General features: G+C 40.3%; 1 protein-coding gene across 4 annotated transcripts in view; it reads right to left on the reverse strand.

The window, feature by feature from the left end:
* Positions 1 to 25134, reverse strand: part of LOC102313184 (adhesion G protein-coupled receptor A3) — a 193059-nt gene that overhangs the window by 165117 nt on the left and 2808 nt on the right. For 2 of the 4 annotated variants that reach the window (XM_042225375.1, XM_042225377.1), the window contains exon 2: positions 7656 to 7727. In XM_042225375.1, coding sequence (XP_042081309.1) covers positions 7656 to 7727 — 72 coding nt within the window. Of the gene's footprint in view, positions 1 to 7655; positions 7728 to 10107; positions 10187 to 25134 lie in introns of those variants that run through there. The other 2 variants (XM_042225376.1, XM_042225378.1) reach the window with 2 other exon arrangements.

Genomic DNA, 25134 nt, shown 5'->3' on the forward strand with positions numbered 1-25134 from the left:
TCTCTCTGCAACCAGTGTTTTTTATTCAAGTCTCAAGGAGGTTGCTGTCCTATTTTTATCCTAGTGTGACTGAACCATAACTGTAGAAAACTCCCCACTGTCAGAGTAGGTAAACAAAGTGATGATAGAGGCTGACAGGTAACAAAAGAGGAGTTTCCTTAACTAAGAAAGAACTCTGAGAACTGAGAGGGTATAAAAGACTAGATATTCAGTTGGTATTATTTCTCTTAGATCAGTAATAAACTAAAACTGGCTGCTTGTTAAGGTGATTCCAACTGGTTTTGTATTGGTGGAGCAGTGGTTAGTACTCTTGCCTTACTGCAAGAAGGTTCTGGGGCGTTTCTGTGTTTTCATCTCCTCCCTGTGCCTGGATGGGTTTTTCCAGGCATTCTGGCTTCCTTTAAAAGTCCAAAGATGTTTGGTCAATTAATGACTCTAAATTGTAGATGTGAATGATTGTCTGTCTCTCTGTGGTAAACCTGTGGAGATGTACCTGCCTCCTGTCCTATGACAGCTGGGTTATGCTTAAGCATCCCTATGACCTTGAATTTAATATGTAGTTAAGAAAATGGATCTATGGACTTGAACATATCTTAGCAAGTGTTGGATGAATTGCCACATAAAAACCAAATTGATGGTTTCCAGAGGATTGTAGCCACTTACCCTTTGTATTCAGCAAATTAATAAAATATCAGATAAAAAAAATTATTCTGTTTCTTTTACCTTTTCTTTCTACGCCTTCACGGTCACCCTCTCCTCCCTTATATGGCTGTGTAAAAATATCCACCTCAGATCAAATCACACACTCAAGCGTGTGTTTAAAAAAATAACAAATTTCTGATATAATTTCGATGACAATTTTGTGGATTACGCTTATTTTTTTGTGATGTTGTAATCTGAGAGGAGAAGATAGCAACATCTAGCCTCAAATGAGTCCAGTCTGAGTGTTACGACAAATTGTGTGGTGGTGGTGGTATTGTATCAATGCAGGGACACCAAATATCAACATTTTATAGAAACACTTTAGAAATACTATGAACAAGAGGACTCCTCTCATGCAACATCATCCTGACATAAAGTTAACCGAGCAAACTTTTGTTTAATTGGCTGTTAGACAGATTGTGTAAGGTCGCCAACATGTTGCCATCAGTCTTTGTCAGTGAGTCCAGTTCGAGAGGACTCAACTCAAAGAACATGAAGATTGCTGAACGCAAATGTAATAGTTATATTTCTGTGAATTTCGGTGTATGCCGACAACAACAGAGGTGTGATTTTCAACTATTTATGTAACCGACCCCATTCAGTTGCAAAACTTTGCATGTTGCAAAATAACAAAAAATTGCAATAATTGTGGGTACTGAACTGTGTCAATATGTACCCTGCCTTTCCCCTTATCTCAACCTTATCTCCAGCCTTCCCTAAACCTAAACCTGGATGAAAGGCTGTCCCCATGAAAACTCTAACTGGCTCTGTCATTAACTTGACTAAATGCTAAACTACAGTATATTGGCACCAGACCTGATTGTAATGTGGATGGTGTTTATTAAAACCATTTATTCACATGTTAAATATTCATGGGTAAGTTTGCAGGTGCTTTGAGGGAAGGCCTGGTCACATCCACTGAATTATAACAAACACTCACTGAGACAGATAACCACCTATTGAATTGTAAATAAATGCGTGTTGAAAGCTTACTGAGAAGGGGAAAAAGGCAGACAGTCAGACAGTTCAGTCCAATTAAACAGAGTGAATGTGTATGCATTGTGACAGGCTTCTAGCTACCGTTGCCAGAGCTTAAAACGGTGGACTTCCCTGTGTGTGTTTGCATTATAAAATATTACATACAGTAGGCACCACAGCACCTGTGGGCACAAATTAATTATTCAACCGTTTTATTCGAATTATTCAAACAGTAACCGTAGACCCATGTAAATCTAAAAATAATCTGTACGAACTGCGAATATATTTGTTTTTGGGGGGAAAAGTTTAATATTTCTCAAGCACTGATGGAGTGCAGGCTCCTTCCTAGCGGGTCGATTGGCGGTGCAAATGAAATATTTGTCAGGTTTCACTTCTGACCTAGAAGAAAAGTAGCAGTAAAAGCAGTCACATTTGCAAAAAAATAACCTTTAGTCAAGCAACACTTAAAATTAAAAGAGTTGCACAAAAGCAGCAGATTGGGGGAAATGCTTCTAAGGATTCCAGAAATGTGAAGAAAATTTCTTTGTTAACAGCTCAGCGTCGGTATCCAATTTTGGAACTACCCCTCTCATCAGTGTGAGAGATTTCTATTAGAACAAAACAAAAGGTCAAAGAGAGTGTGAAGTTCTTTTAAGAGACGCTTTTGATGCCCTCTTGCTTGCTAGTTTAGCACAACAAAGCAAACAACAACTCCCAACACTCCCACGTTACACCTGAATATTATAACCAGTCTGTGCTGAAAGTCTACGCTCCTCATCTGCTGCTTGTTTTAATCGTGGGAGACGGTTATTTGTGATTACCAAAACAGAGCAGGAGACGGATTGTTCTTCTGTCTCCCCCTCTGTTTCTCCAAACTTGGTCAGTGAGTCAGTCACACCCATGCTCCTCACATGTTTTACCTCAGCTGCGACCCAGCAATGATCTCCTTTAAAGTAACAATAAAAGCATTCATATTTCAAACGTGTGCTTTGATCCATTTAAGGCTTGATCATACTCCACGTCTTCTCTTAGGTAAACAAAGGGGGTTGAGGGGGTTATAGCAATGCTTTTGTGTGATACGGGGAAATCTGGAAAATGTAAAGCAAGCTAACACTGCACTAGCAAACCCAAGTTCACCTGCAGTGTTGTCTTACATGAAAACTAGAGCGCATACCTAAGGAGGATAAATACAATTATGAGTTAAGTTGGTAATAATTACACATAAATGGTTAACAAATTGAAATAGATTGAACAAGTAGCTGTGGCACTACCTAAAAATGTGTTCTGAGTCTTTAATCAGATGGCTTTACTCCATCTATTAATTGTTCTTAATGAGAAAACAAAATGAACTTATTCAATTGTCAATCAGTAATGGAAAGGTTCATTTGAATATTTGAATTTCTTTCTTTTTCTTTTACACTAACACATGTAATCTTAGGCTTTTTTTCCCTTTAAACTGCATATGGACTGTAAGAATTCTAATAATGCTCTCATTTTTTCAGCTGTCCCTTCTTTTAACCTTTAACCCTTGCAGGAAAACGTCAGGGTCAGTCTGGTTTATGATCGCATAATCATCGAGCATTTCCCGACCTGCACTCCTCACTCGGAGCCCTGGACTTTACCCGGCCGCACATTCTTATGCACAACCGGCCGGGGCGATGTGTCCTTCAGCGACCTTGCCACTCCATCATCAATCACCTCCCAAGGAGAGGCGTTCACAGGGAAGACTGAATAAACGTCACTTTGTCAGTATGAACAACAGGACTCGCGAAACTTTTTAAACGACGCTGCCTCACACCTCTGACATCCACTTTTCAGGATGAGCAATTGCAGATGCTACTCTGAATTCTGATACTGTCTCCGGCCTGAGCCGTGGTCCGCTCAGTCTGACGGCCTGCCTCTAAACACCTCAGGGCTAGACAAATAATGTTTGGTCAAATAGACGAAAAAAAAAAAAAAAAAGATCCTCTGCTTTCAGTAAAGAAAACATTTGGACAGTCTGCGAAGGATAAATCTGCTGTCATAGCCAGTGTCATGATCTCAAAAATACCCACTCCTCTCTCTGACACCTATAATCAACAATATGCTTGAAGCCAACAGAAGTGTGCTCGAAGAATCTCGACCTTATCATTAAGGAATCATTTATTTTCTGTAGTTGCTGTTGGATTGTTACGTTGGACTCTAGATGTTACATAAAGAATGCAAATAGAATATTATAATGTCCGCAATAGTTCCAAATTAAGTGCAATCTTCCTATAAAAACATTTGCTCATGAGTGTAATCAGTATGAGAAGGATATGCCAGCCTCGTCGCTTTCAGACAGACCCTTCGCACAGCGAGGCCTTCTGCGGTGGAAACACATGATGAAGTGGCAAAAGCTAGATTTAGTGTCCTGACCAGAGAACAGAGATGGGCTTTGTTTCTGCTTTGCTCCTGTGGGACCCAGTTTGGCTGACGGCAGTGGGCTGGTGTCCATATGGGGGGGGCTATCACCCACAATACAGGAGCCCTCCATTAAAAGGACTCTATCTGGCCTACAGGGGCAAGCAAATCACATCAAAAGAGACTTCTATGGGGGATTAATAAAGTCGCTTAGTGTGCTGTATAAATTCCATCATTCATCAACGATGATAACAATAATGATGATATATATGAGTCCAGCCCCTAGCTAGGATTAGTAAGTTACAAGCAAAACAGTATACTCTCATCATGGAATTGGACTGGGAAGCCTAATAATGCTCCCCCATGACCTCGGATGAAAAAGTTAATGCTCATTTGGTTCAGAGTGAAATTACTATTAAAATGTTTCCTCAGACCTTGTCTCCAGAGCACCTAACCTTTCCCAAGCGCCACTGTAAAACCACTGTAGTGATTTTCATGAAAAGTGCTACATTTGATTAACATTCAACTGATGCCTAAACCTAAAAATATGAGTGCATCGAGTTTTCACGCTCGTCTTTTCTGCTCTGCTTGTCCAAAAGAGCAAGTGCACTAAACTAAGATTCTGAAAATAATACAATATATGTTTGCATGTTCTCTAGCTACTCCTAGATGAGTGGACCAATCTTGATGTAATTTTGCATAAACACTGCCTAGGGCAGGGGTGTCCAACTCCAGGCCTCAAGGGCCGGTGTCCTGCAGGTTTTAAGACGTGTCCGTGATCCAACAGAGGTGATTTAAATGGCTAAATTACCTCCTCAACATGTCTTGAAGTTCTCCAGAGTCTTGGTAATGAACTAAATATTTGATTCAGGTGTGTTGATCCAGGGATCTCTAAAATATGCAGGACACCGGCCCTTGAGGCCTGGAGTTGGACACCCCTGTTCTGGGGTAATGTGAATGCTAAAATACATATGACTTATACAAATATCTTATACAAAATCCCCAAATCATATATAGTTATACATTTGATAGTTCAATTGAGTGTGTTTTTGTGTTTGTTATGCATTTTAACCGTCAGTGCAAATATTTAAACTTTTTGGTGCAGCTGAATGGCCGCTGATTATCGATCAAAGAAATAAGCCACTATAAAAGCATTTAAAATTTAGAAAATACTGCAGCAGAGCAGGCAGCAACATTGTGGGGATAAGAACACAATGTTTGGATAAGCATAATATTATAAGAGACTTTATAAACAACCTGTCATGTATTAAATCTTCTATATGAATTCATCATTAATTTTGCAGTATACATAATATTTAATATATTCTTCATTTTACTAATTTATATTGTTTAGATTTGACAACTAATAAATAATCTAATACGTCAGTATTCTGGTCAATTTACCAGTATATAGATCTTCCATCAATAAATTATTAAATTGTGTGCTTATTGTGCCAATAATATATCTGGTACCATATATTTGTACGCAGAGTATATCACAAACACACGCATACTAACATGAAAATCTGCGAAATGTTTCATGTAATCACGATTTTAAAAACTACTGGACGCTGCCAGGCTACCCTCAGCCTCCTAGTAGATACACCTATGGTATCACTTTGAAAATCATACATGACATCTTTCTCGATTTATGGTGTTCACAAGATCTTCAGAAAACTTGGACTCTCACCTTGACCTTAACCTTGAAGTCAACCTCACTGAAATTCAAACTCATCTCAGACTTTTAGTAGATGCACCCATGGAACGAATTTCAAAATCCCACGTCTCCTCGTTCTTGAGTTCTCACATTCACAAACTTGGGTGTCACGCCACCCACCCGCCTGGTGGTGTGACGATATTACCCCCTCAGCCTTTTATGGCAGAGAGGTTAAAAAGGGATGAAAAAGTGACAGTTATTCTTGACAGTTATTGTTTATTGAGCCAACACCAAAGCAAAGTGCAGGGGGTTATTTTGAAGCACTTTTTTTTATTTCAGTGGTCCACAGGACATAACAACTGCATATAGAGAATAAACCGTCAAATCTACTAAAAACTTCTACCAACTTCCACCTTCTATGTTTGCTGGATTTCAGTTTGTCATTCACAGAGTATTTTGTCTGTTTTATTATGTCTGTGCCTAAACTGAATTAGAAAGGAAACAGATTGCCTCAGAATGAAAATGAATGAAACTAAAATTATCTGCATATCTAGAGCCATCGTTAAATAAGAAAAGATGTGCAAATCAGTTTCTGTTTCATTTAAAAAAAACAAAAAACTTGCAGTGGGATCCAAGTTTCCATTCCTGCCCCAAACGGTCTGTTTGTTGAAGAACATTGAGAGCGCAGCTGCAGCAAGAGTGGTGCAAACATATACACATGCCTTATTAAGCTTGTCAATCAGCTGCCAATTCTCCACAACCCTCAGATCCATTCAGTCAGCCAGCCGTACAGGAAGGCAGTCAGTCGGCTGTGCCAGACGAGGGAACAGCTGGCCGCCACTTTCAACTCACTGAGGCTACCTGGTTTGGCATCAGCTTCCAGCAACAGGCGTATCTTTGCCAAATGCTGCATGTGGCAGGAAGAATGGAAAGACTGAACCAAGGGAGTGAGGTGAAGGAAGGGATAGGCCACGCAAACTGCTGCTCCAAAAGGTCAGGTGCGACAGACCTTTGGCTGAATGTCCTTAAAAGCCTCGCAATCATCATCTCCATCACTCCAATGGAACTGGAGAGAGAGTCGGACAATTTAATGGCACTAATAAGGCCCGGAGAGACAGGTGACACCATCCTGTAGGTCACCAGGCGACACAGCCACCCAAAAAGAAGTGAAAGAGAGGCAAAATTATACCGCTGCCATTATTCCAATCTAAATTTAACTGTCAGTCAGCAGTCGGCGGAGACGGGGGCCAAAACTGACTGTAATAATATTCACAGCAGTCACTGATGTAGTTTGCGTGCGTGTGTGTGTGTTTTGGCGTGAGTGGTGAGCTTAATATGTGTGCTTTCACATGCACATACCTCTGGGAATGACTGACTGAACAGAGCAAGTTATCAAGCCATCCGCTCTGTGTGATTTCAGCCCCTTTCTGATTTCCTCATCAGCCAGTGTCTGTGTCACCATCAGGTAGAAAAGCAGCTATCACTGGGCTGCACGGAGGTGAAAGCAATCAATAGCTGACTTCAGGGGGGGACACAGGAAGAGCTATCATGGAGCTCATCATCAGGCTGTATGAATACAGCCCTCTGGGAGATTGCATATGGTGCGAGAGTCATCGACACGAGCCCGCCACAGTCAGTCACACTGTCAGAGCACCCTGATCTCACACTGCATTAGTCCGTAATATGATGCTATATATTATCGCTTTTAGGACATTTACTGTGGCAATTGTGGTTAAGCGCAAGGGCTGGAAGGTAAAAGAAAAAAAAACACACTGGCAAGCCTCCTGCAGGGTAAAACCTGACAAGGATCTCCTAATTCCCACCATGTCCCCTGTTTGCCTTTTCCCAGCTACAGTGCAATACTGCTGCTGCGATGACAGCTATTAGGACTCTGGGGAGGACAAAACATTAAAGAGTGCTTGATTTAAGTACTCACAGCTTTTCCAGGGCAGCCAAGCCATAGAAGGAGCCGTTCCTCAGCAGAGAGATCTTGTTGTTACTCAGGTTTCTGTTTAGGGGCAAAAGATATGAGAGAGAGAGAGAAAGAAGTCGAGGTGAGCATGCAGAGCAAGTAAGAGGAGGTGCATTTGTAAATATCACAAAAACAGAGCTGGGGGAGATTACTTATTCAAATGGCTGATAAATTGTTTATCCTCTGCCTGTCAATATGTTGGCAAGAGATAAGGATTTATGCCTGATGAGATTGCGGCTGTAAATTACTCATCCAAGCCACGTTTTGGACTTGTTTATGGCCATTTGTGGTTAAGATGTGTAATGATCCAAGCCATCCACCACCCCCCACACGCCCCCTCCTGCACTCCTTCATGTCAAAATATCGGCCTAATAGAAAAGCTTAAGGAAACGCCAGGTCAGCACAATTCAGTCATCCATTGCTCACACCACAACAGCAAACAAATCAATGAAATGCACTGCAGGGATCTTTAAGTGATGAATTAATATTCAGAAGAGACGCAGTGCCTCCGTTTTGATTATTTCTTTGACAGCCATCACTGCTTTTTCTCTTTTTTCCCCCTTTTTTGGGGATGAATTATGTCTGGACTGGATGTAAAATGAGAAACTATGTTTCTCTGAGTGATGCATGTGTTTGGGGGAAATAGAAAAATAGCGCCTGGACAGGACTTCTCGGAGAGTACTTGAAAGCACAAACACACGCACACAACCTTATCGTGTCGCGAAAACGTAGGAAAATCCAATTTAACGCACGCTACACTTGCGGTATTTCTGTTAAACCTCTGTTATCTATCCGCGGAAATGAGCACAGCTAAAACAAATAAACACACATGGGGCATATCAAGGTAATCAGGTGGGGTTTTTTTACTGTAGAAAAAACAAAACAAAACCCAGAGTGACTTATTAGACCACGTAAAGCTCGGGCGCCTGCTGCGGGTGCGAGAGGCATTTCAGATAAGGGCCCGAGTCTCCTCGAAGCCCGCTGCAGTAATTACTTTTGCTATGTTTGTCGAGAATAACATGACCACACAAAGTCACCTCTGAACCAGTTACTGCTGGAAATACAACGATACAGCAGACAAGAACAGGTAGTTCAGGGCTCCACTCTGAAATAAATCTCTCTCTCAAGCCGGACTTCCATGAGCAAATTGGCAAATAAAGACTTTTTGAGTTTTTTTCATTAAACAGATTTCCTCAGATTTCCTTAAAACAGCGAGACGGTGGCAATACATGATGTATGTTACAATGTACCAATTATCCCTTTATTCTTCTATTTAGACAATTCAGGGTTGGAGACTGTCCCATGAGGTCATGAGGTGACAGGCAGGGAGAACGTGTAAACTCCACACAAAAGGGCCCAGGCTGGCCAGTGGGTTCAAACACTTCCCTGGCAGTGTGAGACAGTGTTATCTACTGCACCGCCACGCCACACCGAGGGTTTGTGTCTCAGTTCAGAAGCCTGGTGCCAATCAATCATATCCAACCACACAGACACAGTTAAAGGAGATTAAAGCTTTTATAAATTAGAAACTACTACTCACTACACTACTCACTGTCTATGTGAAGAGGATTGCTTGTAGCTAAAAACCAACAGAGAACTGTGATTTTATTTTGTAGTTTCAGATCACAGAGGTTGTTGACTTTCTCCTTTACTTTATATCTTTTAACCTCACCACACAAAACAGCAGTGATGCAAAAATGAAAGCCCAAACAGAGCTCAAAGGAGAGACACTGTTTATTATGTAACAGTTACATAGCCTGTATTAAAAAGACGAAGGTAGCCACCGTGTGATCATCCATCAGTTTTGCTTTTGAGTTAGTATTTTGTGTCGTTTTGTGAGTTTGTTTAGTGGCTAAAGAGGCTTTTTGTTTTCAACAGATTGGTGGGTTCCTTGTTATTAGCTAATGCTAGCAAACTTGCTAACCAAGCTTCCATGAACAATATGAATGCATTAATTGCGTTACACATTATATGAATGCAAACACCTGCTAATTAGTGTCAAGCAACAAAAAACTAAAAACTAAAAAAATTAAAGTAAAAATTTCAATAAATTTATTGAAATTAATACACATAATTTTCTCATTCACATTTAATTAGAGTAATTAAAGGTAATAGTATTTATAGGTACTGTTGGGGTAAAAAAAAAAAACCCAAAAAGGTATTTTCTCTGCCCTTACAGACACATGGATGCAGATGCAACATTACACATAGCTGTAGGCTATGGTGCAAGAGTCGGGGGGATGATGATATACGCAGCGCTTATTCTGCAGCCCAGACTCACATAATTTTAAATACAACTCCAATGGAGATTCAAGGTTTTATATCTGCTAAAATATTGATTTCTCCAGCCAGCTCTTAAATCGTCTGCTGCAGGGCTGCTCTCTCTCGCTCTGTGATGCTGTGGATACGTACATACCCATGTGATCTGCTGCCTTGAGCTCTCCTTTGCATGTTGTGTATCTTCTTGTCAGCCAATGGCCACTTCACTCACTTACCTACACACATTCAGACAGATAGACAGTGGCAGATTTGCACAAGGTCAGATCCTTTTATCACCTTCCACCACTACCTTCCCATCTTCTTTTAACACAATGGGCTGTGGGAATAATCACCCAGGTTTAAGGAGAGAGGGCCAATTAGAATGTGGTGTTGATTTCTTCTGTGACGACAGTGCTCTTGTTATGGCTACGTGCTCATTTTTAACCCCAGGATTAAGCAGCGGGATCCCACAATGCATTGTGCTGAACGGGCAAATCGCCGGCCAAACTGCTCAGGGTGCAGAGTGTGCACAATGAAAATGTACTTGTGAAGGCACAAACAGACATGCAAACTAGGCATGAACTCACAACAGGAAAAAAATATTTGGTCTTTTTGGTCATGAGAATAAACAATTCTATAAAGATTTCTCTCTGTTTTTGGCTGAAAGGTTAAAAAATGATATTTGCACTTGACATTTTTTGCACTTGCACTGGAGAATTGTCTCATTTAATTGAATAAGTTTGCTTCTGGGTGATATTTGGGGAAAGCACCTCTTTCTGCTCACAGTTGTCTTGGCAGGAAAAGCTAAATTGATGACAGGAAGTCCCCTCTCAGCAAAAGGCCAGGATGGACGCAAACTCGCGTCAGCAAATTTGTGTCAACATCTAAGCTTGTATTTATATTTGGGCCTCCCCCAATAGCAAACTTCCAACGAGATCGTATCTCTATTACTTCCAAAATGACTTTTTTTTTTTTTTTTTGACAGAGAACTAGTGGGAAGATCCGGCGGGACAAAATCCGCAGAGCCAATACAAGAGACAAAGAATGCACAAAAAAGATAGAAATAATCGGGTGAGATAATAGACTTTTCACTAAGCCCCTCCATCCAGTTATTGCTGCTATGGCTGTCAAGCGTTCCATTGTTGCACAAAGCACTTTACACACTGATACCACAGGCACATTTATCATTTGAAATTTGCAGTAATTCTTTAAACAGTGATATGACAGCTGATTTCACATGGAAGTAAACAGTAGGCTTCTCATTTCCAGCCAACAAGTGAAAATCTATTTTATCTGCTGTACGAACGACTGTCGTTTGACAGTCCACTGAATTTAGTGTTAGAAGACTGAGGCCAAAGCTGCTCGTCACCCGCACGAAGTCATACTGTCATCAGCTGATGATCAGCGTCAGTATGGAATAAGGAGGAGCATGGGCATGTTTTGCATAGTAGAGATGGTTAACCGTAGTTATATATGACATTTGTGCCAGTACCACTTTTTTCCATCTGCTATGTGCCACTGCTTGTGGGAGGAAGAGCACACCTTGTCGGTGGTACAGAACAGAGCAGCATTAACATGTCAGAAAAGACACTGATTGTGTCAGACATGGCAGAGGAGGAGGAGCTGGAATGGAGGTGGGTTGCTAACCTTGCTCAGCAATGTAAATAACATGCCCTATATGAGATTTGCCAATCAGCTGTCAAATATCTGTCTGCACTGAAATCTCACCTGAACTAATTCCTCAATTATCAGTAAAAACGTAATTTAAATGTTACCCATGCCAAAAACGTCCTGTTCAGCTCACTTATATGTTGTGCTATTTTACTTTTACAAAACTGTTTTGTTTGTTTTTTTTACATCAAGTGTAGTTATTACTTGAGCCCTGTGTCTACTGTTTTGGGACATGGTGAAATTCAAAGGCTTGCAATTTATGTGGGCTTGGCAAAATCAGTCAATTAGAAAGTGTAGGGCCAAATTAACTCATGGGTTGAAGGGGAAAAAAGTTCTGTGGGTGATCAGCTCAACTAACAATGGGCTAATTTAAAAACCTAAATTCACAAATCAAAACAAGCAGACTGGAAAATGGACAAGCAGTCTAGTAATCAAAATAAAACAGTCTCCAGTAACAGCAATGGCAATTTAGATCACTGAGAGCCAACTTAATGGTAATTTCGTGTCTTTTTTTAATGCTAACTTCTCTGTTAGAAATTGCTGAGGGCTGCTTATGTTCTGGATAAATCAGAGGAGCGCATAGTGTAAACCTGAAATCTGCAACAGCTGATCTGTAGGATGTGCAGAATAACACAAAACATAATCTACCATCAAATACTTACCCATCTGTGCGTCGATGAACTTGCTGTTACTGTGTTATGTGCAATAATGCAAGCAATTCTCTCATTTTAGGAAGACTTTTTTATAAAACCCATTAGACATCAGAGATCAGTCTAGAAGTGTATGAGTCCCATTCATTTTTGCATTTTGACAGTCATTTCAATATGGCAATATGTGCATGAAAAAAAATCACGAAAGGTGAAGATTTTATGACGTGCCATTTTCAAATGAAGGAATTTTCTCGATTAATTTTTCAACCATAACTGAATGTTACAAATAACAATTACAGTTCACAATTACAACTACATACAGAAACTGTTAAAAAACGGATAATATGCTCACAGAAAATTACGTTAGTTTTTTTTACAGTGTAACTTTGAGCTATCCACTATATACAAATTCGTTCTCACTCATTTTGAGTATATCAGCATTCCTAGGGGCGACTATCACAGCCACACCCGGTGCAAAATAACACATGATCTAAAGTTAAATGCATTAAATTTAGTGCAATTTGCAATGAATTGCTTTATCAGACCTTTCTGATTTTCCACTCTAAAACTGAAACTCCTACAAAGACCTGCACAACAAGCCCAGTCACGAAAATACCTGCACCCTGTGCACTTTAATATCAAAAGAGAGTATTTCACTGGTGCAGTAAATTTGTAAATTTGATCCTTTAAGCTGAGGCAGATTGGACGAGATTTATAGACCACCAAATGTGAGTAAGCAAGAGTTTGTATGGATTTCTATTGTTGTTGATCCAAACATCAGTATCCTGCTGCGTTTGTGTCAGTTTGAATTCATCTTGACAAAAGCTCTCTGCATGCAGGAAATTGCAGCAGATACAAGCCAGCATGGAAGCAGCCGGACATGGTGAGAAACTCCTTGGAAAACCGAGCAGGTCAATATCACAATATTTCACACAGAGAATTACTGAAAGATAACCAAAGAGCTCAAACAGTTTGAAGGGCCAGGTGGAGTTGATTCTGGTATTCCCTGAGCTTTTTCTAAATGCTAGCACTATAAATTGTGCCAAAACTGCTGCGCTTCTTTTCTAAAGCCACATATGAACAATGTGGCAGGGTAAAGGTGGTCGAGCTGAGACACTCACTGCTGTCGCTGTGTTTTCTCCAGTGTCTCCCATTCTGTTCCTACACCTCCCTCTGCGGACGGACGTCCCACTCAGGGACAGGCAGCCACTGTTTGTGCAAACTCAAGCGTGTCCTGTGCTGTGTTATGCTGCATGTATGTGTGTGCGGATTTGTGTGGATGTGCCTGCTTGCCGACCCCTGCATGCCTATCTCAGGCCTCTGCGCAACGTCCAGGAAATCACAGGAAAAACAGAATTGAACATTATGTAAACAGGCCATGACAAACTTGTGGAGGAGCCATCCAACTCTGTATTTACATTATCAATTATGTTCTCTGTGGATAAGCTGCTTTCAGTGAGGAGAAGTGATTCAGTATTGTCTCTGTGGGCTGCAGCAAATGGTCTATGTCATTGCTTACTGTGTTCCAGCGCCAACCACAGCCAGATGTGTATAGTTTATCTAGTAAATGCTGCATTTTCACAAAATTCCCACATGGCATAGGGCATTCATTTGTGTGAATGTTGAGTTTGCGAGCGTAAAATTGGAAGATTGAAGCACTGCAGAAGGTTAAACAGTTGATTAGTTAATTGATAGTAAATTTGTGTGACAGTATTTTGATAACTGATACACACTGGAGTCATTTTTCAAATAAAAATGCCAAGGTTTTGATGAGAAATATGAGAACTGAGTACTGTACGAAAGTCTTGAGCCACCCCCATTTTTTTTTTTAAGTGGTCCTGAGTAATAGTTCTCAAGACTTTCTGAAGGTCTTTTTTAAGTTTTTGGACATAACCTGGGAATAATTCAAGAATAAAAAGACATTGATTCAACAGATAAGTAAGTGTTGTGTCTACACGTATCAGACAGGTTTTTAAATGTTTCTTTGGGCACTTATTAGCAGCCTCTTGCAAAAACATATCATTTGTTCCCATTAACACAGTTTAACAGGCATAAAATTGCTTTTGTTGTGTGTTGCTTTGTCTTTTTCCAACAAGGTGATTCCCAAAGAGCCATTAGCTGAAAACATATCTCAGCATGGTGTGCAATGAGCTCTTAAAAAATTTGAGGAACATGAACAAGTTGAGGATAAAAAGTGACATACCTGAAAAACTATGTACAGCTTAAGAACGGTATCTAAAAGTCATGTCATTGAGAAGTAAAAAAAAATCCAGCAAAGACCTGACACGGGACCTGAGAGACGTGTCTGGACCTTTAGTTGATCCATCTACTGTTTCTAAGCCTTATTAGAAATAGTCTCAGTGGAAGGATGGCTGCTAAAGAGCCATTATTAAGAACTGGAAACAGGGGTAAAAGGCAAAACTGATGACTGTCACCAGTATGTATGGAGGACGTCAGCAGAGAGGTACGACAGTGCTTGTTTACAGTCATCTGTAAAACAAATTGAAGGCTCTGTCATTGTTTAGAACTGCATTTCATTCCAATGGTGTTTGGGATCTTGTCAAAATGTTAAAAGTGATGCGACTATAAACACAGAAAATTATAGTCTAATCTACCATGTAATAAATAATAATAATAAATGAAAACATTCTGGATTTTTTTTTTATTATGGCTTAATTTTAAACGTGATAATGATTGTAAACACACTGCCTCTGTAAACGCAAACCTGACAGAAAAACACACAGTAGAACACTAATCAATCACATAACTGAGGCAGTTTAGGATCATTCTGATAGAGAACAGAAAAAAGGCAGCTAATATCTAAAAAAGAGCTTTGAATGTCCTTAAAGGAGCCCGGAGAGCTACTTCAAGAAATGACAAGAAAGCTGCCTAATGTCTGGACATGTTTCAATAAATAGCTGCACCTATTTTCCATTTCCTAGCCAAATATAAAGAAAATTCTTCCTTTAAACAGGACCTCTTGCTCTTAATCTCCCTCCACACCACAGCTGGGATATTTCTGTGAGGCCGAACAAAGTCAGTGCTCTAGAAACCAGTCTGGCTGGAGCAAAGACATTCAGCTATATCATTATGGAGGAATAGAAACGAAAATAGCTCCCACGGAAGTAATCCAACACACCGATCATGAGGAGCAAAGGGAGTAAAGATCACAATCTAAACTATGGCAAACATTTAGATCTGCTGGCCTCGAGGATTCAAGCCACTTCTCTTCAAACAGCCAAACCCAGTGTTTTTTTAGAAGATCAAGTTACTAGACAGGGCTAACCAAAATAACATATTTCACATCTACTAACATTGACCTTGGATGGAAAATTGCTTTAGGAGCTACCAACAGATGTTCACATGGCCTCTAAATGATGGTGAAGGTCATCTGACTGAGACACAATCTACCGTTCTACTGTTGCAGATCAGTTAGTCAGATTTGTTTGCTTGTGTTTACAGAATGTTATAAAGTAAGGTGTTGTTCTGTGTTATTCTTGTGATTTGACTTAAATATGAAGCAATAAAATGAAGCTTATCTTGTCTTTATCTTTCACAAAAGAGAAAGTTCTGTTTAGTTGAGTTCTTCAGTTGGGGAATTCCAAAAAAGTAAGTTCTTATCATAATCTTTATTATTATCTATTGCATGCAACTATATAGTTTTTCAGATGCCTTAGATGCTCTTCATTCTGATCAGAGTGAATCAGAGAGAAGATTGCAGTCTTCGCTTGCTTTCCTTTTTTGTGCAAAGTGCCATATTCGCTGGGTTTGCCCTATTTGCTATTGAACAGCAAGCAATATTTCATCTTCTTGTTAGGGCAAAATATTGCATATCTTAAATTTGGAATTAACCTTTAGGAATGTCTTGTTGATTTTAATTATGTGACTTCATAATTTGATAAGTTGTCAGAACCAGCACAACAATAACCTCCGATTACATCACCTCTAGTGTACCACCCTATAAACAGCTCTACACTCTACACTGATGACTGCAGACGGATTCAGATTGACTGTTTGCAACATATCAGCAAACAGTCTGTGTTCATGAAGTAGATAGTCTGTCAGTCAGGTAATTGCAAACCTTTGAGTCTCAGAATGACTTCAGTCAGTCTCGCTCAACCTCAGGACAACCAACTGATCACCACAAAAATTCAATTAAAATTTTTTCGTATTCATAAGAAGCGTGACATTCTACTTTAACTTTAGTCTGATTGAGCCATAAAGGCGATTGGATATCAGAGATTTGAGTTTACACTATTGTAAGCTAAGAATTCAAAAGTTCATTTACCGAATTATATATTAATATTAAGATATGAAAAAGGCCACATCACGAGAAATTACTTAATGGAAAAGTTCAATAGAAAAAATAAGCATTTTTTTAAAAGTTAGTTTTTTGTGATTACAGGCATTGCTAAATGCTGAAGCTACGTGACTGGAAACCTAAGCAGTCTCTAACTATTAGGCTCACCACAGACATAGACATATAGCATCAGTGACTTGTGTTGAGTGAGTGGAGAAAATGTGAAGAAGCTGAGTGACAAACACATATGCAAGCACAGGGCTCCTACATATGCACACAAATGGATACACTGACTCCCTGATTCGTGCACACACAGAGGCAGGCATACGCTCATAATCTAGCACACAGGGCTGATAAAAGCCTGCCAAGGCTCCTGTGAGACAAATAGAACAGCTAATACGATTCCCACTGGGATCACACATTGCAACAGAAGCAGCACACATCAGGGCTTTAATCACCTTGTTGTACAGTTAGTCAGAAAACGGGGTAAAGACAACATGCTTCTAAGCTGGCCTCCACTGCTCTCTCAAATTTATGGCCCTTTAAGTAACTTTAGTATTTACTCAGCAGCGTATGAAGGAGGCAGGGAGAGCAGCACAAAGAAGTATCCTTGGCAGACACTGTATTTGTCTTTACTTAATATTTTTTGGTAGTAGGTCTGGGTTTTGACACATTCTTGGTTTTTCCATGCTACAGTAGGATTTACAGCGACTGCTCCAGTGGTCATGAACTCTCGATCATTGAATCATTATTGTCTAACGCAGAACTGATCAGACCTGAACCACGTCAACTGCGGTCAGAGAGATTTTCAGGCAGCCAGTGTGAAGGCCAGCTTCTAAGTGATATATCTGTAGCCTCTGAAGAAACCTTGACAATATCATTGGCATTTGCTGGTAACTAGATTGAGTAATGGCTATTTATTAAGAAGACTGGCAGTTTCCTTAAAGAGCAGCCACCTCTGTGGCTGTAAAATGAAGCCAACATGGAAGTGGTAAAAACCGCACTTGAGTGGTCACTTGAGACTGGCTCCAAAAGCATGTCAATTCTTATCGACTCTATTGATAAAAATGCCCACTGTAAGAACTTTAACGAACAGGAACAAAAAAGTTTTGGCCTCCATAGTTTCCCCCTTTAACACAACTGTACAGATAGTGACTTATTTATTTATTTATTTATTCATTTACACCCATTTAGATTTTGTTAAGGACCAACGTTAGGTTTTCTTCAGATATGCTGAGCACAGATGGGTGTACGATAGCTACCGTGACATCACTCACTGGTTTCTGAATTCTCGTTTTCAAGCCTTTATGACATTTGACAATTGGGGTGGGGGCAGCCTGAGAAACTGCTTGATAACTGGCCAATGACTTTTGATTGACTGTGGCTAATCTCTCGTTTTAAAATATGGCATGGCCAAGATTTGCAAAATAGATTTCCCAGCACCAGCTGAACACATGAACAGGAGTACCACAAACTTTACAGATCACCTTAGAGACCAACATCCTGGTCTTTATGAAGAATTTTGTGTGGTCAGCAAAACCCCTCTTTCAACAACACCTAAGTATTAAACAGCAAGAATGTTACTGTTTCACTTCTAGCAGTTACCCCTCATTAGCCAACTGTTGAGCTGTCATTAAAACAGCGGTTAACAAGCTCCTTCTAATAATACAATCATAACAGTTATGTGGGAACTAGGTAGCAAATGGAATTTAACAGGCACAGTTATTAGAGTGTAAAAAGAGTTTTGCTTCCCTTAAAGACCCAAATTGAAGACATCTACCAGCAGATAGGCAGAAATGGTGGCAGCCTGCTTAACCATCAATGAAATATGGTGCCAGGTCTCCAGAAGCACTCGAAATGAACAGGGCTGTTACTGAATACATTTACATGAGCTAAAAAAATAAAGAAGAATAAGAAGCAAAAAGACAGCGCGGTGGCACAGTGGTTTGTACTGTTGCCACACAGCAAGAAGGTGCTAAGTTCAATTCCACCATCAGGTGTCTTTCTGTGTGGAATTTGAATTTTCTCCCTGTGTTTGCGTGGGTTCCCTCTGGGTACTCCGGCTTCCTCCCACCATCCGAAGACATGCAGCTTGTGGGGATAGGTTAATTGATTAATCTAAATTAATAGGTGTGAATGTGAGCGCGAATGGTTATCTGTCTCTGTGTGTTAGGGTGTACCCCGCCTCTCACCCTGTGACAGCTGGGATAGGCTCCAGCACCCCCCGTGACCCTGAAAAGGAGAAGTGGATGGATGGAAGAAGTAAAGAGTATTTTCCTGGGTATTGATATCAAGTTTGAAATTCTAGCATGGTGACGACCTTACCCTCTAATTAGCAGGTAAAATTAGCTTTGAATTGAGCTTTACAGTTTATGAATGTAGCTTGTAAACCACACTCTAATCCAAATATGAGCATTAATCAACTTTTTCTTAATTATTAAAATAGCAGCTAGCAAGTTGTGAAGCAAATGTTAGTTCTGCCTAAAAACCAACAAATTCCTACAATAAGCTCCAACAAACAAACATGGCAGTCCTGACGTCCCTGCAGCTACATCTTCTATATTCTGTTAATGTGTCCAACAGAAGCAGCTCAATGCCCATGTTGTTGTTCTTGAGCACACGGATAACATGAGGAAAGAGGTCCTTGGCAACAGCGAAGATAGAAGTGCTGGGGATCTAAAATATTGCACCCTCTGAAGCTTTGATGACTGATACTGGTGAGTGCACTAAAGCTGAACCTTTTGCTTTTTAAAAATCTTCCATATCAGTGGAGATAAGAATGAGAAAAGCCAGTAGAAAGAGACAGAAAGACCAAGAGATTGGCATGACTCTTCACAGCATGAGATAGTAGATACACCATGTTTTATCAGGGTCATTTTGGTCACATCTCTTTAGATTAACATCCAGTTCTCTGTGGATCTGAATGTCATATCATTTAAGGCATTTAACACTCTGAATGTCTTGATCTGATGTGTTGTGCACTCACAAGGTTGTTCAATGAGTTAATGCACAGGCGTATATGGACAGGCTATGTGTGCAATGAAATATTCATGCAGAAGTACTCAGAACTCAGAGGAGGGTAGAGCACAAACAGCACCTCGGCAGACGAGAAAAGCCCCCAAGGAATAACAGCAAGGAAGAAAAGAGCTGGAGTGAATATAATGGGGGGGTAAAGAATATACAGAATTATATTTATAGCAATACTAAAAAATAAAATGCTCTGACATCCAGTATTTGTTCACAGTGACAATGCAGATCAATATAAACTTCTCAATCCTTTGATCATGCTAATCACAACCTGTCCATCTGCAGCGAAGAAGCGCATTAATCTAAAATCCACCCGCTATTTTACAGCCACGCTTCCTCCAATGTTTCCCTGCCAGCACTTTGACTGACATGTTCTTGTAGTGGTTTGGAGGGAGCTACTGCCCTATCCTGATCACTTCCCTCTTGACACCACAAACATCCCTCCTGTCTTTCAACTGAAAGGATGATGATGGTGGCGAAGGTCCACAGAGGAGGATACTACAGATTTGGCTTCAGCCCAAACCAGATGCCCTCATTTTTCTCTCTGGCAAACTGGAGAACAACCAGGCTTTCAAGGAGCTCAGTGTGTGAGAACATGCACCAATTAAGAAGATCAATTTCAGCTGACACTTCTGTAAATCACAAACATTTTATTATAGTTGTGTTTTTTTAATTAAGATATTAAAAACAACATGAAGACAAATAATGCACTACTGCAATTATATTTGTTTATTATCGCTGAACTCTTAACTCTGGAAACTGATTGCAACAAGGACAATACTGGGCTCCACGTGAAAGAAGAAAAAATAAACCATTTACTGTGTGATATGAGATGGATATTTAAAAAGGGATTTTTTTGGCTGAAATGCCAGCATTTAATGTAACAAGTTGCCTTTTACCCTGTTTGCAGATGTGGGTGAAAGACAATGACGCACTAAGGATGAAAGCCTGTTTATTTCCCCTTAAATGGTGCCACACTGAAAAGGGAAACGCATTTGTGGATTGAGCAACAGCGTTGAGTATGTGAGCTGTGTTCGTGAAAACCTTGTCAAATGTTCTCCATCTTCTCTGGTGCCTTTTGTTGGATTGGATGACTGAAATCTGAAGGATCGAGACATATTGGCAATTTAACTATTTATTCATTTAACAAACAGATGCCTCTATAGCTCTGGAAGAACCATACAAAGCTTGGAGGATAGAGTTTGGTCCCAGACTGTGGAGATATTGGGTTTGCCAAAACTGCAGAATCGAATTTTGATGTCGTTTAACATTGACGTTGCTTCCAATGATAACAAGCCTTGTTTTTCCAGTGACATCACCATCACAATGCTGCCACCAAAAGCTATGCAGTAATCAACATGTTGATCCAACTGCAGTAGGCAGAATCTGGACTGATCACTGAACATATTTCTCCAAATGTTCAGGTTCCAATGCGCATGGTGCTGACACCAGCGCAAATGGGCCCGACGGTCAAGGGCAGCTGCAGCAGGCCTCTTGACAACCCTTTAAGACCACAGATTGGCTGCGTGCACTCTGTTCTGTATTGTCTGGGTAGAGAGCTGTCGGCCATATTGTCCTGCAAACCTTGTCTGCAAATCTGTAGAAGACTGCCTACAGTTCCTAAGTTCTGACAGGGTGAGGAAACAGTCTTCTTGTAGCGTCATCTTCTTAGGACGCCAGCTTCGCAGCCTGTATCTGGCATGTTATAGTCCCCTGTTATATGGAATTTGGCCTTCAGTTTAGAGATGATATAAGGGCTCACTAAAAATAATGCTGTAACTTGCTTTTGTGGAACATCAGCCGAAAGTTGATCTATCCAGATCAGTCCAACATGGTGTGTTTGGAGCAGACACCAACTGATGCTATAGCAGGGTCCATGCTCACCAGTGCTGCTATTAAGGCACCAAACCTGACTGCAGTTGAGGTATCAGAAGCTCAAAACAAGAGTTAATAGAAGAATAAGCTGTTTGGCACTGACATTGCTTTTTCATTGGTTTTTCATAGATGTAACCCACAAACTCGATTCTGCTGCTCAACCCACAAACACATTTTTCTTACAGATGTGGCACCATTTAAAGGACAATAAAGAGACTTTTATTTGATTGGCAAACTGACTGAAAATATGACATGCAGAATTTTGCACATATTAATTTAATTTATAAAAGTGTCTTAGAATTTTCTTGAACATTGTTTAAGTTCTGAATTTATTTACTTGAAGTTCATAATAATAAATCCTTTACAGGATTCAGAGTACATAACACCACTGTGGTTAATGAGTTATTTTCATAAGGGGGAAAAAAAATCAAAGAAACAAAACAACATAAAACAAAAAAAACTTTATGCTTCGCAAATCAGTCACTGCATAACAGAAGAAAGTTTTTTGGTTTATTTCTGTAACATCGGATCAGACTGGGGCTGGGGTGCATCTTCATCACTTTCTAACATGTAGAAGCTAGAAACATTGTTTTGAGGAACACTTGAATGCATTTCATTTCAAAGCCACTCATCTCATAGACTAACACTTTGAGTATTAACATTATATTGCAGGTTGAAAACCAACCTGCTAGGTGAACTACATGCTAATTCTAATAAAGCAAGAGAGTGTGGATTTCTGATTTTTCGTGAGTACTGAAATACTTTACAATATTCTGTCTCTACTACTACTATGTGCTGCAAGCAGTACTGACAGCTTTGTCAACTGTGAAATGTGCTCGAGTGTACAAACTGACTCACTGTTAACATGCACTTTGCTTAATTCGCCGTGGAGAAAACATCATGCTCAGACTGTGGAACAAGTATTTTATTCCCCTGAATGAAGAAATACAGTCTGTACAGTAACATGACCGTAAATAATACTGCTCCTTCTTTTATTTATCCTTTGCACACAAGAGTCATACATTTTAGTTGGCTGTTTTGCCATCCTTACCTATGGAACTTTTTTGTGCTGTGTTATGGAATATATATTTAAATGATAGTTAAAGCTAATGAGTCAGACACGTTTTTTCTCTATATTCAGTCTAATGATGTTGGCCAGTGTCAAATACTGGATCAGGGCAACCCCTGACACCTTAAACCATTCTTTACAACTTTGTTAATGCATTTTTGCCTTTGGAGAGAAGGGGAATATTTTAAACTATTTATTTTGAGCCAGTGACTCCTTCCAGAAGTAGACCCCAACCAGTTTATTAGTGATCTGATATTATTGGGTATTGGCTAACTATTTGTTTATCTAATGTAAACACAACAACCTGCTGTAATCTGTTTATTTTTCGTATGTTGGAATATTTCATTTTTATCTTCCTCCAAACACCCCCATCTGATCACAGCAGATGGCTCCCCCTGCCTGAGGTGGTTCTGCTGCATGGTTCTCCAAGTTTAAAAGGGAGTTTTTCCTTCCCACTGTCGCTGTGATTGGAGTAGCTTGATTGTAAGGGTTTTCTCTGTATTATTGTAGAGTATATCTACCTTACAATATAAAGCACATTGAGGTTGTGATTTGATGCTATTTAAATGAAACAGAATTGAATTGAACTGACCAATTATTGGTACTGGTATCAGTCTTAAAAGTCCTTTATTGGTTGGGCTCTAGATCCATGCATACCACTCTAACATGTGTAGAAACTGCAGCCTGACTTGCCTGTTTTGTACTATGTTAACATACAGGACCACAGGAGAAAGTGTGGTTGTAGAACAGTCAGCTGAAAAATATGTGAAACTCAGTTTAAGCTTCCACACGTTGAGCTACTCTCAGCAGGTAATATATGAGTATTCAAACAATATGCAAATAGTACACGACCTGGGTCAGGCTGCAACAAAGCAACTCAGCAAGAGAAAGAAAAGCAGCAGTACAAACATTGTAATGTTTATTAAAAGTTGTCAATTATGCAAGTGCACTGTATGTGCAGTATGTCTTTGGATGTAGATTCCAGCAGAGCAAAGACTCACAAGCTCACTTACAGTAAGCTGTGAGTGTGGAGTGTGCAAGCACCTCCACATCCCAACTGTTTGCAGTGGTCGCATCTGCTCAGTATCACTCTCATCATCAGTCTCAGCCCTCAGGTGATTTTCTACCAAACACTTGACATCCTCACTTTCCCAGCATCCTCTCTGTCACTCCTTTAAGTACTTTAACTGCTTTTTTTACTCTGAATCTCCCATCTCCCCCTACCACAACCATCCATGCATCTCTTCCACAATCTATTCCTCCTCTTTCTGAGAGGAGCGAGGTGTGGTCCTGCTGGACCACTGCCTAAGACAAGTGTCAGCAACGATCTCAGCCGCTACTCTCTGCAGTGAAATGGCGCACCACTGAAACGATTACACCAGATAGGTCCCAAGGTCAACAGAGCTGTCAGGACAAGCTCTAAACTCTTCAACTCCAACCCCTCCCCGTGGACGATAAGGAAAACAGGCGGAGGTGTTAATCGAGGGCGCTGTGCGGCTCACAGACTTACTGACACGCTCTCTCATACAGTTCATTTTCATCTCTCTCGTTTATGCAAATGTTCTTTCATTTGCTCGTTAAGTTGTTTTTCTTTGGCAGTCGCAGGGCGCCGCATTATTGCAGGGCTTGTTCCTCATAAACATTTTATAGATACAATACTGAAACGCAAAAAGAAAACCAACAAAGCACAATCTGTGCCTCTAATCAGAAGTGGTGCTCGGATCTGGGCTGGTACACTTGAACGTGACAGGTTGTCATTGAGGAAATGGCTCAACAAGGGGTTCATTGTCTATGTAGGTGGTGAGATCAGGAGAAAATAAAGAGAGCATGCCGAAGGACATTTGGGAAATTTGCTGACAGTTTATGGGGTGGAGGGGGGGGGTTGGTATGTACATGCTTCCCCTGATATATGTTTATTTGTACAGCACATCTAAACAAAAGAGCACGCAGGGGAGGTCACTTTAGCCTGACAAAGGTCACATTTCCTAACGCAGGAAAACTGCTTCCTGGCCGGTAAGAGCTCTGCTGTAAGATGGAGTTCACCAAGGAATAGTGCTTGGCGAGGTGTAGAATTACTTGTACATGTGGGCTCATAGCACAGCTCACACACTACCTCGAATTTCTCAGGCAAACTCGGAAAGAGGGAGACGCTTCGACCTGCGTCGCTGTACTTTGATGCTTACTTACTGTGTACTGTGAAGGTTAACCTTACTTTATCTTTCTGTGTAGACCGCTTAGAAAAAAATCAAACCTCGTTAGTACCTGTGAAACCTTAAAAACGCCTCCACTTTTACTAACACCGAGGATAAAACAAAGCTTTTTAACCATTCCCCACTTAAAAGAAACAAAAGCAGCTCTGCCTGCGCGGAAACAAACACCACTCCAGATAAACTGCTGTAAGCAAAGTGCTGCCATTAATCAACTATGCTTGTGGTTCAGAATGAGTAGTCGCCTGTAACTTGTCAAGGGCCTTTACATTAAGTATTTGCTTTTACACTCCAAAGGCAGTCCTCGAGTTTCCGTGAATAAAGCAGTCTATTAATCTTGCCGTCAATCTGTGCACCTGCAGAGAGAGAAGGGGAGAGGGAGCAG

The sequence above is a fragment of the Haplochromis burtoni genome, unplaced genomic scaffold, assembly GCF_018398535.1.
Source record: "Haplochromis burtoni strain Fernald_Lab_line unplaced genomic scaffold, NCSU_Asbu1 Contig_170, whole genome shotgun sequence".
Classification (NCBI taxonomy): Eukaryota; Metazoa; Chordata; class Actinopteri; order Cichliformes; family Cichlidae; genus Haplochromis; species Haplochromis burtoni.